The 15,913-nt window shown below is 36.6% G+C and overlaps 2 protein-coding genes across 2 annotated transcripts; one reads left to right on the forward strand and one right to left on the reverse strand.

The window, feature by feature from the left end:
• Positions 1 to 5,698: 5,698 nt before the first annotated feature.
• On the reverse strand, positions 5,699 to 7,169 carry LOC119067998 (WD repeat-containing protein 91). The gene is made up of 3 exons (XM_037171359.1): positions 6,570 to 7,169; positions 6,359 to 6,499; positions 5,699 to 6,303 (listed from the first exon to the last, which is right to left on the reverse strand). The coding sequence occupies exons 1-3, from the start codon at positions 6,811 to 6,813 to the stop codon at positions 5,726 to 5,728; spliced, it is 963 nt and encodes a 320-aa protein (XP_037027254.1). The 5' UTR covers positions 6,814 to 7,169; the 3' UTR covers positions 5,699 to 5,725.
• A 64-nt stretch (positions 7,170 to 7,233) lies between these two features.
• Positions 7,234 to 10,355, forward strand: LOC119067999 (ER membrane protein complex subunit 6). Its single transcript, XM_037171360.1, has 2 exons — positions 7,234 to 7,491; positions 10,028 to 10,355. The coding sequence occupies exons 1-2, from the start codon at positions 7,356 to 7,358 to the stop codon at positions 10,234 to 10,236; spliced, it is 345 nt and encodes a 114-aa protein (XP_037027255.1). The 5' UTR covers positions 7,234 to 7,355; the 3' UTR covers positions 10,237 to 10,355.
• The last annotated feature ends 5,558 nt before the right edge of the window (positions 10,356 to 15,913 follow it).

Below are 15,913 nucleotides of genomic sequence, written 5' to 3' on the forward strand. Positions count from 1 at the left end.
TGAAATGAATGGTTCACGCCTACAAATCATAAAGGACCAAACAAAATACCAGTACTTTTGTGGGATGAATAGTCATGTGAAAATTATATTATTACAGTGGAAAATCAGAAGTTTGATTGAAACGTTTTTCGGAATTGATACGGGGGGTACTTTTCTTATATCTTTTCAAAAATTGCTGTTCCCCGCTAACTAGCAGAAGACCAATGAAGATTTCTTCCTCATTCTAAAATTTCAAAGAATTGAAATATTTTCCAATTTCTTTTTAGACCCGTACGAAGTACTGGGGTCTTATAGGTTTACGCATACGTTTGTAACACGTCGAATTGGACTCCCTGAGTAAGGGGAAACCTATTGTGGTTGTATAGAGATGCCAAATCCGCGAAAAAAAAATGTCCGTCTGTCCAGGGGCGCCGACTTCTAGGTGGCAATGGGTGCGCGAGCACCCGACAAACGAATCTGTTGGGTGCGAAGCACCCGACAAGGGAAGGCTATACTTATTTTCGATTCAAATCTTTTGCAGCTCAAATAATTAATAATTTCACTATCAAATGTTTCCATACTATCCACGCAATTAGTGCTATCTGTTTTGTCAGATTGAGCCGATTGTGCTCTTTGTCAGTTTTCTAATTTCCAATTTATTTTTTGTTGAGATTTACGAACAGATAACTAATTGCTTTGATTGGAGTTACGTTCTACGAGTCAAAAATCATTCTATTCGGTCTTAGCTTATCGATATTAACTTTTTTTGGATTATGTTTTTTTAATCGGCGAAATCGTTGTTCGATGCAACAAAATGTTTCGTTGTCTTGTGACCAGAAAACGACTCATTACCTTGTAAAAATGGAAGGAAGACAACAAAATACCGCACTGTCTTGCAGCGAAGTTTTTTGTTTCGACGTGTGGGATGAATTCATCGCATTCGGCTCTAAATACAAACTTCACACACACCTCAAATGTCCCAGCGAGACAGTAATATACTATTTTTACACGAAAAAAACAAACCAAAAAACCAAATTTTATTGGACTGCGCAAATATTGGGAATGCGTAGAAATTTTCATCTCGGCAAGGCTTCAAATCTCAAAATTTTTCGCTCGCTCTGCTCGCGTAGTAAGTGTTCACTTAAGTTTTGATAAGGAGTGCCGTCAGAGGAAGTGGACGTCATTATTTATCAACCCATAGTGACTCAGTTAAAAAAAGATAGAAAAATAAAAATTAAATACAATTTTTTACAATGGGCTCATAGCTTTAGTTTTTTTTTTTCGTAAATTCGTTTGAAGTTGGTGTTATTTGAAGGCAATAGAGTAGATCTTGTCTTGCAAAGTATGTTACGCAGAGAACCGTTTCGAAAGTTATAGACTTTCCTGAATATGTTGTCTGAAGACGTTAGAATTATTTCAAGATCGCTCAACCGATGAAGCAAAAATTGAGGACGTATTTAGTTTAAATATTATACGCCTATGAAAGTTTTCCAGGAATATGATAGATTTTACGACTTTCTCCAATTTCAAAAGTTGCCCGAAACGATAATTTTGTATCTTTGATTTCATAATGATGAAATAAAAACTCTTGTGTTTAACAACTTGGGGTCTAGACTAATCAATTTCAGTAAAACTAAAACTATGATCTGAGTCAAAGGTTTGAGCACCCAACAACTCAAACGAAAGTCGGCGCCTCTGCGTCTGTCCGTCTGTCTGTCTGCACGATAACTTGAGTAAAACGCAACCGATTTTGAAAATTCGTTTTTTTCCCGTTTGGTAATGTCAAAAGACAGGCTAAGTTCGAAGATGAGTGATTTTGGATCGACCCCTCCCGAGCTGTGGCCCAATAAGTGCTTTACGGTTTTTCGAAGATATCTGCGGCCATTCAAAGGCTAAACATGTAAGTGATACGTCAAATAAAAGGTATTTACAATACCGATCGACAAAAAAAAAGTTTATGGAAATCGGATGACCGACTCGTGAGTTAGACAACTTGGTGTGAAACAGGCACAGGGCGGCAAGCAGTTTTTGCTTGTAGGTCGGCCACATTTCAACATATTTCGTCTGTTTTAGCTTTATTAGATAGGCATTGACCGTACCAATCAGGGAAAAAAAGTTTATGAAATTATGTTCTCCGGAGCGTGAGCTAGGTCTCTTGGAGTGAGCTCGTATCTGGCTACTCGGAAGTACAGTGAACGTGGTGTATTTTGACAATATCTCGAGTAAATTTTGACCGAATTTCATGAATTTTTTTTTGTTTGAAAGGTATTAACGAATGTAAAGCGTCGGTACTATTTTCGGTTTCCTAACAAAATGGCTGCCGGCGGCCATATTGGATTTTAGTAAAATAGAAATATCTTGGGAAAAATGATACTTAAAGTGGGAAAAATCGTACTTAGAGAGTTTCTGTTAACATGGAAATAATGTGTTAAGTGTGATGGGTTTCAGGGATTCCATATATGGACATCTATATATACCTATATACAGCTATATTGAGCTATATACAGGCATATAGAGCTATATAATAGCATATTCCTCTGTGAAATGTTTATTTACAGTGAAATATAGTTAAATATAGCGGTATATAGCTGTTTAAATAGGAATTTATGAAAGTTGACTTCGTACGGGGCTGTCTATATTGCCTCCGGCAATTTAGTTGTATATGATAACAAGGCAAAGAGTGGATAATGTAAGTGATTTTAAAGGGAGAATAGTTTTTCAGCAGAGAAGAAAATGAAGTAAGAGAAATGAAGAGTTTCACATTAAAGGCTTTTGATACGAATAGGTGTTTCGTACGGGTCGGCGTTAGCTATGTTTTGGGTCTGGAACCAATGATGGCCTTGAGCGAAATTTTTTAATCTGCGCCCAATAATAATCAGACCCTTTATTTTGTCCTATGGAAATGTAGATTCTTATTGAATTAACATATATGGGGAGGTATTGTTTTAATGTTACCGAGGAGAACATCAAGGTTTTATAAAAGCATTCGGTTTCATACAGTTTTTAACATTCAAAAGTATCGATAAATATATTATAAATTTCTTATTTTGCTTACTTCTCTCATTTCTCCATATACTCGTTATCAGTCAAAAAACCCCTAAAGGCGAGGGGTGACTCACTTCTAGATTAATTGGATTAAATGGATTTAATGGATTAAATGGATTTAATGGATTAAATGGATTAAATAGGAAAAAAGATCATTTTACCAAATACTGTAAAAGTCTTAAAAATTGTTGATTTTGATCGAACCACGTACTACAACTCATACTACAATGTTAAAAAGCGAAAAAATCCACTTTTAGGAGTTTTTGGTGTAAAGTGGATTAAATGGATTAAATAAATTTAATACCATTTTTAACAAAAAAAAAAATTCCTATACCTCACGAGTACTTAAACGAGCTGGGGATCGTGCAAATCTATTTTTCGCAATTACTTTACAAATTTTTCAGGTGGGTAGCCTAATTATTTCGGTAAAACTAAATTTTTTTTGGATTAAATGGATTAAATGGATTTAATGGATTAAATGGAAGTGCGTCACCCCTCGCCTAAAGGGTAAATGTGACGCAAGTCATTTATCTTACTTACAAAATAACTGATATCGCTGAGGGTGACGCATTGTGGGTCGTACGCAAAAGTTTTATCAACAAAAATTTGACTCAAAAAATTTGTGAAAGAAAATTTTACAACAAGAAATTTGCGTCACAAGTAGCAGATGATTCGGTTTTCTTCCGTTTGAATTCTTTCAGTACATTTTTCAACCATTTTCCTAACAATACGTTCCTCAACATCTGCCACTTGTGATGCACATTTCTTGTTGAAAAATTTTCTTTCACAAATTTTTTGGGTCAATTTTTTATTGATAAAACTTTTACACAATGAGTCACCCTCAGCGATATCAGTTATTTTGTAAGTGAGATAAAGGACTTGCGTCATATTTACCCTTTAGGGGTTTTTTAACTGATATCACCACTTCTAGAGCAATTCTAGAGCAATCAGTCTGAATCCCAAAATCTAGAAACAAATCTTGGAACACCTCACTTTTATCGAAAATAACCCGAATCCATTGAAAAATCCGGTGGAAGTTAGGTTTAGGTAGTGCCAGAGGAATCATCTGTCATCCCAAAATTTAAAAACCAACCTTGGAACACCTCATTCATGTCGAAAATAACCCAAATCCATCAAAAAATCCGATGAAAGTTATGTAGTGCATTTCTCTGGCATCCCAAAGTTTAGGAACCCACCCTGTAACATCTCAATCATGTCGAATATAACCTAAGTCCATCAAAAAATCCGATGGAAGTTAGGAAGAGCCAGATGAATCATCTGTCATCCCAAAATTTGGGAACCAACCTGGGAACACCTCATTAATGCCGAATATAACCTAAATCCATCAAAAAATCCGGTGGAAGTTAGGTAGTGCTAGAGGAATCACCTGTCATCCCAAAATTTAGGAACCGACCTAGTGGAAGTTATTATTTAATAATCCACACAATTTCCAACAAGAAACACATCCAAAAACAACACAACCTTTCACTATCACAGTACCATCCATATCATGCACCAAAATATACAACACTCACACACATACAAATTGGCTTTAATATGGCGACTTTGGAGAGCTCTAGCTCCGAATTGATATTACAAACACTGGATCTGATATATTCGTGGCATAGCGACGCGTTTTTGTATTGATAACGTAAAAGAATAGTTGACGATAAAAAGTGACTGCCGTATTACCGTTCCAGATGCTGTTCCAGCTGTAGAGCCCCCGGAAAGAAGGAAAAAATCTACATTTTGGCACCAACGTTTTTTCCAACACTTCTGTGGGCACAAAAGTACTGGGTTAATTTATATGTGGAATGATAGTGGGTGAGGCCATCTACAACACCTCATACTCAATTCGTGGAACATCGAAGCTGCAGAGAAGGCGGACTCTCCGAACATTCACTACATTTTTAGTCATAGCTCTCGTGGATCTACTCGCACCAAGCGGTGCGTATACTCTACCTGTAGGTCTTTCCAAGGCCGACATTCGTACAACATTACAACAATTTAAAATACATTTTTCTTGAGTTATTGTCGAAAAACTGTTTTCGGTACCCTCTGACATGTCTTCACTTTTGAACGCTTTTCACAGAAAACAATTTTTGTTTAGAAAAAGTGAAAGATACGTCTTTTCTAGAATTGAAAGACGAATCCAACAAAAATCACCTGAAGATTTGGCGATATCACTCTTAAGGTTTATTTTCTTCGGTGAGTATAACAGAATCAATTCCAGAAAACACCTCAAATGAAGCTGTGCGACAAAATACGCTGAAAAGCCTTGAAAGCTAATGAATCAGACTTCATGAACAAAAATAGTTTCAGACCGATTAGGTTAGTTGGGATATGTAGATGTCACCTAGAAAATGCTGAATTACATTTCTTTGGATTTTTTTTTTCGTTCAATCTTCATAGTTATTGCTCAATGAATTATGGTAAGTCAAATATATTCAACAATTACAGCTGAATTTAACGAACGAACCAATACGAAGCGGTAGCCAGATTTAGCTGTTACTGTCGAATGAATCTTCTTCAGCTGCACTGACCAATGAATTATGAAGTAGAAAGGATATTCGTAAATTGCTAGTCACCGAGTTTTTCCTCACTTGATTCAACTTGACCACTGCGTGCTTATGCTCGCTAAATGAGTGATCCGCAACAGTAAAAATTCGGACAATTCGTTTGTATAAACTTTAATTGAACTCTAGTGTAAATTCCATGACCGACTTCCTACACTGCCAGATCGCTTCTTTCCCCTGTCCAGTGACTCTTTCCTGCCCAGCACTGGACTCGTACCTGAACTGATATTCTTGATCAGCGACCGCAGTCCCCTCGCTTGAGATTCGGCCGTACTGCTAATCGTCAACGTTTCTTGAGCAATTGTGTAGAAATCATCTATGATATGATTCGGTGGCTTAATGTCGAATGGAATGATATCGTCGAGAGTTTGTGGATTTGAACTGGTTCGTGCTTGTCTTTCGAAATTCTTCTGGCTGTGGAATGTAGATAAACGCGATTGATGTGAGGTAGATGCGGTGGCCGATGGATGAGATTGCTGTTGGATCATTGCTTGTATTCGATTGCGTAACATTTGATTTTCGTCTTGCAGCTTTCGGATGAGCGACGCTTCAGCTTCGGCTCGGATCAATGCTGGTTGAGGCATGCATTGGAAAATTGTTGCTAAGAAATTGTGCAAAGAGACGAGAAGTGTGTCTTGCCACTGCTTGGAAAAGCATACGCCAAATATTTGATGCTCCTCCGGGTTTTTACAGAATGGAAAAACTGCAAGTAAATAGAGGGTCAATTCACTGTCTCGTCTGGGTTCTGTCTGACTTACAAAACCATTCCTTCCATTCGGTTTGTGAATGCAATTCCTGTGCAAGTTTGGTAAAAAATTCTGTGATTTTCTCTGGTTTATTCGATGAGAATGCCGTCACCAGATACAGTTTCAGAACGCTGTGCTCCAGTTTTTTCACCGCTTTGAATCGATAGGAAAAATTTCACTTTGAGCGATATGACCGGACCACAAAACGATGTGTTTATCTTACCCGAGGCGAACGAATGCTCCAATTTGCTAAACAAATGTCCATCCAAATGGTTCCATAATTCACGTAAACTCTGAAGATCCTGAACGCTAATTGAATGGGTTATTTGCTCTACGATCTTATCTGCACGAAATCCCTTATCTTTGTCGTTCTTCAATTCGCTGTCGAATGTTTTAAGAGAATTTGGCAGTCCGCGAAACAATAAATATTCTCGTATCAGCCCATCGACGTACTGAATATGGGCCATGGTGCAATATGTCTTTCTCCCGTAAATTTGGCGAATCTGTTTGGCTACAAAAATTTTCGAAGTTTATTTTGGAACTTTTTACCATTAAAAAAAATGTTTGTCAAAAACATATCAGAAGCTGAACCGACACCGATCGAAAGCCATAACAAAATAATAACAGTTGTTTATGCACAGAGGACACCACTGACACGGTTCGAAATTTGCTGTTTTCTAGGAAATTATGTTTGTTTCAGCTGGTCCGTGCAATATTATTAAACGAAATGGTTTCACATTCAAATTTCAAACAATAAAGTCTCGAAAGAGTACCCCAATCCCGAAAATATTTTTATGTTCGGAGGGACGACGAGATAAGAAATTCTGTTCAATTTTACATGACATTGCAGAAAAGCCAATTGAACGCAATCGCTATACTTCAATGACAGCGATGACAGTCGATTTGACAGCGTGATTTTGATTCGTGTATCAATTTATGTTACTGACATTCCACACACTGTTTTCGAAAAACGTTTCCTTATATTAATTAATAGCTTCAATCAATTGTAATGTCGTCCAGAGTGAAAACCAGAGAACTAAAAACAGGCGAAATCATTGCATACAGTGAATCAGCCATACGAAATAATGCCTCAGCTGTTGAATATTGCCGAACATCGATGGCAGCCTTAAGTGGTAGTACAGCTGGTAAGTTTTGATTAATTCCAATTTCACCCAACACATTGTCATTCAATGAAATTACCATAAAATACGTACGGATACGTATCTACGAGCCGCAATGCATTTAAAAAAAAATCGGACTTCTTTACTCACATAATCAGCCGGACATCAGCTAGGTAGCGAAAGTTAGACTTGCATAAGCTCCAAAGTGTTATCATGTATGTAAATATCATATGAATGTAAATAAAGATCTTTGTACTCAGACAACACGGTCAAGTCACTACGGTCTCCGATTTTAATGAGTGATAGCTCGTTGGATTCGTCTTTCAATTCTAGAAAAGACGTATCTTTTACTTTTTCTTAAAAAAATTAGTTTTCTGTGAAAGGCGCTCAAAAGTGAAGACATGTCAGAGGGTACCGAAAACAGTTTTTCGGAAATAACTCAATAAAACATAGCTAACGCCGACCCGTACGAAACACCTATTCGTATCAAAAGCCTTTACTGTGAAACTCTTCATTTCTTTTACTTCATTCTCTACTGAAAAGCTATTCGCCCTTTAAAATCACTTACATTATCTTTCTTTGCCTTGTTAGCATATACAAATAAATTGCCGGAGGCAATATAGACAGCCCCGTACGAAGTCAACTTTCATAAATTCCTATTTAAACAGCTATATACCGCTATATTTACCTATATTTTCCTATAAATAAACATTTCACAGATGAATATGCTATTATATAGCTCTATATGCCTGTATATAGCTCAATATAGGTGAATATAGATATATATAGATGTCCATATATGGAATGCCTGAAACACCCCACACATAACAAATTATTTCCATGTTAACAGAAACACTCTAAGTACCATTTTTCCCAATATATATCACTTTTATTAAAATCCAATATGGCCACCGGCAGCCATTTTGTTAGGAGACCGGAAATTTTACCGACGCTTTACATTCGTTAATACCTTTCAAACAAAAAAAAATCATGAAATTCGGTCAAAATTTACTCGAGATATTGACAAAATACTCCACGTTCACTGTACGGCCGAGTAGCCAGATAAGAGCTCACTCCAAGAGACCTAGCTCACGCTCCGGAGAACATAGTTTCAAAAACTTTTTTTTTCCCTGATTGGTACGGTCAATACCTATCTAATAAAGCTAAAACAGATGAAATATGTTGAAATGTGGCCGACCTACAAGCAAAAACTGCTTGCCGCCCTGTGCCTGTTTCACACCAAGGGGTCTAACTCACGAGTCGGTCATCCGATTTCCATAAACTTTTTTTTTGTCGATCGGTATTGTAAATACCTTTTATTTGACGTATCAGTTACAAGTGTAACGTTTGAATGTCCGGAGATATCTTCGAAAAACCGTAAAGCACTTATTGGGCCACAGCTCGGGAAGGGTCGATCCAAAATCACTCATCTTCGAACTTAGCCTGTCTTTTGACATTACCAAACGGGAAAAAAAAGAATTTTCAAAATCGGATGCGTTTTACTCAAGTTATCGTGCAGACGGACAGACGGACAGACGGACTTTTTTTTTCACTGATTTGGCATCTCTAGACAACCACAATAGGTTTCCCCTTACTCAGGGAGTCCAATTCGACGTGTTACGGACGTATGCGTAAACGCATAAGACCCCAGTACTTCGTACGGGTCTAAAAATTATTTTTCATACCTAGGACCCGATAGGAAAACATGAAAAATACTACATATTCGTACCACGGACTAAAAGTTTGTTTTAGTGTATTCGATCCCAGACCTCGCCTTCGGCTCTGTCTGGAAACTTCTCACACGCTAAAAAAGACTTTTAGTACTACGTACGAAATGTACTATTAAATTGTTGTAATGTTATACGATTGTCGGCCTTGGAAAGACCTACAGGTAGATTATACGCACCGCTTAGTGCTAGTTGATCCACGAGAGTCATGACTAGAAATATAGTGAATGTTCGGAGAGTCCGCCTTCTCTGAAGCTTCGATGTTTTGCGGAACTGAGTATGGGGTGTTGTAGCTGGCCTCACCTACTGTCGTCCCACATATAAATGAACCCAATACTTTTGTGCTGCAAACTTACAGAGGTCTTAGAAAAAAATTGGGTGCCAAAATGCAAATTTTTTCCTTCTTTCTGAGGGCCCAACTGCCAGAACAGCGAGAACAGCGCCGAAAAAACAATTTTTTTTAAGAAAAAGTGAAAGACTTGTGTTTCCTAGAATTAAATGACGAATCCAACGAGCTATCACTCATTAAAATCGGAGACCGCTTGTTTCCCAATCACCTGAAGATTTGGCGATATCACTCTTAAAGCATAACCAGGCAGAACATTACAAAGTTTTCAATTTTCATGGATCTTACGGGTGCAATATTATGAGGGTTCAAGCCATCTTCGGTGCAGCAAGAGTTCTGAAGATTTTTTTTGAACGTTTTCATCGCTGATTAAATGATTAAAGTATACTTTGCACGCTGAATCTATCCTTCCATCGTGGTTCAACGCACACACAATTTTTTACCCGCTTGAAATATTATCGACGATGATCTTTTCTATCGATTACAGGAATCATGGGACTGACTGGAATTTTAGGATTTCTATTTTACTTCGTTGCTGTGCTGGGACTTTGGTGCATGCTATTGTTAAAATCCGGTTCAAATTGGCAGAAATATTTCATTAGTCGTCGGAGTCTGCTCACCAACGGTTTCATGGGCGGCCTCTGCACGTACGTTCTGTTTTGGACATTTTTGTTCGGAATGGTTCACGTCTATTGAAGGGCGCCACATGCGAAATAATGAAAAAACCATCGTGTAAATGTATTGTGTTTTCAACAGCTTCGTTTTGTAATCCAAATTTACATAAATTATTGCAATAAAATATTCTAGAATAAAAAGAAATTCCTTTTTTTCTCTCTTTTGCCTTGCTTTTTCATAAAGATAACATATACGATAGATAAACTCTCTTTCATTTAAATAACAAACAACATTAATGTATAAACATAAATTTGAACATATTTCTACATTCTGTATTCTCTGGTGTGTGTGTAATACGATTTTGACCTTTTTCCTTATTCAAATTTGTGATCGGTTGAACCGTAACCCCAAAAGGAATCAGTTACAACAATTGCGATCAATATCAATAATTGTTACACATATATTATGTTGATGATCACAAGCAATAAACTATAAATTTTACATCATTCCCTGTCGTTGCGTAGGGGACATCGATTAATTCTGTCAGCGCATTTTTTTTGAAAACTAATTTTTTCGAAGAAACTCCTTTGTATGCCCGTCAAATCTCATGTGATTCACAAATATCGAGTCTCTGAGAATGGCGATGCCATGCTACCCGATCTGAAAACTATGCTATGCTATACTTCTTGCAGAGAAGTTGGTTGAAAACGAGTTTAAAAAACTCACAGGAGCTCTGTTTTTGAAGCCCAATGTTGGCAATTTTTTGTTAGAATAATGCAATGGATTCTCTACGAAATTACCTGTTCAGTGTTCAGACATACCTCACACGACATATTATGTCATGATTTGCTGATTTTATTTGCAAATAAAGTTGAAATTTTTGGTCGAAAAGTCTTAGTTGTGAACACTGACAGAGTTACTCTGCTCGAGTGAAGGCGAAGGTCAACAACGTTGTTATGGTATTTCTTAGCTGGACTCCTCAGCTATTAACTCTAATTATCAGTAATGCCTTCTAATACCAAATGCCTGAGATATCAGTCAGCAATGTGTGCAATTTCATGCTACTACCCCGAAAATCAAAATCAGCCTAGAGGCAAGGGAAAAATTAATTTTTGAATTTTTTTTTTGCTGTTTAGGATTCCTTGGTCAATTCTAAGTACAGTCCGGCCTTTTAAAATAAAAACAAAATGAAAATACGACCCATCCTAGAGGGCATTGATCCCAAATGACGAATGGATTTAAAAAAATATTGTTTTATTGAAAAGCTGAAAGAATCGAGAGACAATAAGGAAAAGTTAATTTTTGAAAGTAAATGCTTACAGTCGAAGACAGTGAAATTTCAGCATGAATTTGCTTCAGCTGTTTTTCAGCTGATCCACACAATCAAAAAACGTTTATACGTTCTTATACGGTTTTACCACTACAACTAGTGAATGCAACCGGTAATCAAAAACTGGTAAAAAACCGGTAATGGCTATTACCGTTTACCGGTAAATAAAAATTTGATAACCGGTTTTACCTCAGGACATAATGTTTAGTTTCCTCTTATCAAAAAAGTACTCCGTGCGAGAGACAAAATAGAATTTGTTTATTTGACAGCTCGCTCTCTCACGGAGTACTTTTTGTTGAGTGGAATGGAAACTTAATCATAGTATCGAAAATAAGCGAATTTAAATTGCAAGATGATATTTCGCTCAAATGAAATAATAATGCGTAATATCGATAGAGTCAATCCGTCAACATTATCGTCTTTAACTTTTATTACAAAATATTGAGAACTTACAAAGTCTAAGGAATGGATATCAAGCCTGCCCAGGTTCACTAATGAAATGGAACCCGAGAAGGCAGATTGCAACATAGAATCAAACTGAATATCAATCGTTTAAATATCGAATTGTGATTTTTCACTTGTATTTCGTATGACATTTTTGATGTGACATTACGAGTTTGTGAAGAAACTCGGAAATTGAGTCGCTCAAGTTTGATTTTCACTTCAAAATTTTCATCGTAAGAACGCATCTTAACGACAGAGACGAAGTTCAACCAATAGAAATCCTTCACGGTGCTCTCTTACGGCAAACATTTTTAAATGGAAACCAGTTTTAACTTCTAGATTTAAGAAAAATCTTCACCGTAACATTTACGTAAAAAAGGTTGAGGATTAAAGAACTGATGAACATTTACAAGTAAAATTTTATGAACAAAATCATTTTTTAGATTCAAATTGAACGTACGTTTGTCATGAAGCTGAATAAACTGTAAACACAGCTAATGTTTTGAGTTTTTTCATTATAAAAATGAACGGTTTTGATTGTATGTGTTGATCAGCTGAAAAACGGCTGAAGCAAATTCTTGTGCTCACTGCCTTTGACTGTAAAAAATCCATAAAATTGAGTAAGAATTCTTCAAAATTTCTGATTTTTTAGCCCCGTACGAAGTACGAAGGGGCTTATAGGATTACGATGCCGTGTGTAATTGATGGAATTCGAAGCAGACGGTACGGGCAAAGTGTTTGCCTATGTTCATAGATGACGAATCCGCAATAAAAATTTGGGCCATCTATCCGTCTGTCTGTCACGTCGATATCTTGAGTAAATCAAATCCGATTTCAACAAATTTTTTTTCCCTGAAAGATAGTCAAAATAGTGAGGCTAAGTTCGAAGATGGGCATATTCGGGTCGGCCCTTCGTGAGTTAGGGCCACCTAAGTGATTTAAGGTCTTTTGGTGATATTTATGGCAAAATAAACGATGGAAATGTAAATGAAACGGCAAATGATAGGTATTGTCAATACCAATACAGGAAAAAAGAATTTTTTGAAAATCGGGTGAGTGGACCGTGAGTTAGGGCCTTAGAAGTGAAAAGCTACTAGGGCCCTATGTGTATTTTACATACAACTCGAGTAAATTTCATCCGTTTTTCGTAATTTTTGTTTCATTTGAAAGATAATCGAACACCGAATAGAATGTTGTTGAAAAAAAAATTAAATTTGGGTCCTTGGACTAAGGCCGCTACTAGGGCCCTATGTGTATTTTACATATAACTCGAGTAAATTTCATCCGTTTTTCGTAATTTTTGTTTCATTTGGAAGGTAATCAAAGGCCGAATAGAATGTTGTTGAAAAAAAATTAAATTTGGGTCCTCGGACTAAGGCCGCTACTAGGGCCCTATGTGAATTTTACATATAACTCGAGCAAATTTCATCCGTTTTTCGTAATTTTTGTTTCATTTGGAAGGTAATCAAAGGCCGAATGGAATGTTGTTGAAAAAAAAATTAAATTTGGGTCCTCGGACTAAGGCCACTACTAGGGCCCTATGTGTATTTTACATATAACTCGAGCAAATTTCATCCGCTTTTCGTAATTTTTGTTTCATTTGGAAGGTAATCAAAGGCCGAATAGAATGTTGTGGAAAAAAAATTAAATTTGGGTCCTCGGACTAAGGCCGGTACTAGGGCCCTATGTGTATTTTACATATAACTCGAGCAAATTTCATCCGTTTTTCGTAATTTTTGTTTCATTTGGAAGGTAATCAAAGGCCGAATGGAATGTTGTTGAAAAAAAAATTAAATTTGGGTCCTCGGACTAAGGCCACTACTAGGGCCCTATGTGTATTTTACATATAACTCGAGCAAATTTCATCCGCTTTTCGTAATTTTTGTTTCATTTGGAAGGTAATCAAAGGCCGAATAGAATGTTGTTGAAAAAAAATAAATTTGGGTCCTCGGACTAAGGCCGCTACTAGGGCCCTATGTGAATTTTACATATAACTCGAGCAAATTTCATCCGTTTTTCGTAATTTTTGTTTCATTTGGAAGGTAATCAAAGGCCGAATGGAATGTTGTTGAAAAAAAAATTAAATTTGGGTCCTCGACTAAGGCCACTACTAGGGCCCTATGTGTATTTTACATATAACTCGAGCAAATTTCATCCCGCTTTTCGTAATTTTGTTTCATTTGGAAGGTAATCAAAGGCCGAATAGAATGTTGTTGAAAAAAAAATTAAATTTGGGTCCTTGGACTAAGGCCGCTACTAGGGCCCTATGTGTATTTACATATAACTCGAGCAAATTTCATCCGTTTTTCGTAATTTTTGTTTCATTTGGAAGGTAATCAAAGGCCGAATAGAATGTTGTTGAAAAAAAATTAAATTTGGGTCCTCGGACTAAGGCCGCTACTAGGGCCCTATGTGTATTTTACATATAACTCGAGCAAATTTCATCCGCTTTTCGTAATTTTTGTTTCATTTGGAAGGTAATCAAAGGCCGAATAGAATGTTGTTGAAAAAAAAATTAAATTTGGGTCCTTGGACTAAGGCCGCTACTAGGGCCCTATGTGTATTTTACATATAACTCGAGCAAATTTCATCCGTTTTTCGTAATTTTTGTTTCATTTGGAAGGTAATCAAAGGCCGAATAGAATGTTGTTGAAAAAAAATTAAATTGGGTCCTCGGACTAAGGCCGCTACTAGGGCCCTATGTGTATTTTACATATAACTCGAGCAAATTTCATCCGCTTTTCGTAATTTTTGTTTCATTTGGAAGGTAATCAAAGGCCGAATAGAATGTTGTTGAAAAAAAAATTAAATTTGGGTCCTTGGACTAAGGCCGCTACTAGGGCCCTATGTGTATTTTACATATAACTCGAGCAAATTTCATCCGTTTTTCGTAATTTTTGTTTCATTTGGAAGGTAATCAAAGGCCGAATAGAATGTTGTTGAAAAAAAATTAAATTTGGGTCCTCGGACTAAGGCCACTACTAGGGCCCTATGTGTATTTTACATATAACTCGAGCAAATTTCATCCGTTTTTCGTAATTTTTGTTTCATTTGGAAGGTAATCAAAGGCCGGAATGGAATGTTGTTGAAAAAAAAATTAAATTTGGGTCCTCGGACTAAGGCCACTACTAGGGCCCTATGTGTATTTTACATATAACTCGAGCAAATTTCATCCGTTTTTCGTAATTTTTGTTTCATTTGGAAGGTAATCAAAGGCCGAATGGAATGTTGTTGAAAAAAAAATTAAATTTGGGTCCTCGGACTAAGGCCGGCTACTAGGCCCCTATGTGTATTTTACATATAACTCGAGCAAATTTCATCCGCTTTTCGTAATTTTTGTTTCATTTGGAAGGTAATCAAAGGCCGAATAGAATGTTGTTGAAAAAAAATTAAATTTGGGTCCTCGGACTAAGGCCGCTACTAGGGCCCTATGTGAATTTTACATATAACTCGAGCAAATTTCATCCGTTTTTCGTAATTTTTGTTTCATTTGGAAGGTAATCAAAGGCCGAATGGAATGTTGTTGAAAAAAAAAATTAAATTTGGGTCCTCGGACTAAGGCCACTACTAGGGCCCTATGTGTATTTTACATATAACTCGAGCAAATTTCATCCGCTTTTCGTAATTTTTGTTTCATTTGGAAGGTAATCAAAGGCCGAATAGAATGTTGTGGAAAAAAATTAAATTTGGGTCCTCGGACTAAGGCCGGTACTAGGGCCTATGTGTATTTTACATATAACTCGAGCAAATTTCATCCGTTTTTCGTAATTTTTGTTTCATTTGGAAGGTAATCAAAGGCCGAATAGAATGTTGTTGAAAAAATTAAATTTGGGTCCTCGGACTAAGGCCGCTACTAGGGCCCTATGTGAATTTTACATATAACTCGAGCAAATTTCATCCGTTTTTCGTAATTTTTGTTTCATTTGGAAGGTAATCAAAGGCCGAATGGAATGTTGTTGAAAAAAAAATTAAATTTGGGTCCTC

The sequence above is a fragment of the Bradysia coprophila genome, assembly GCF_014529535.1.
Source record: "Bradysia coprophila strain Holo2 chromosome X unlocalized genomic scaffold, BU_Bcop_v1 contig_155, whole genome shotgun sequence".
In the NCBI taxonomy this organism is placed as follows: Eukaryota; Metazoa; Arthropoda; class Insecta; order Diptera; family Sciaridae; genus Bradysia; species Bradysia coprophila.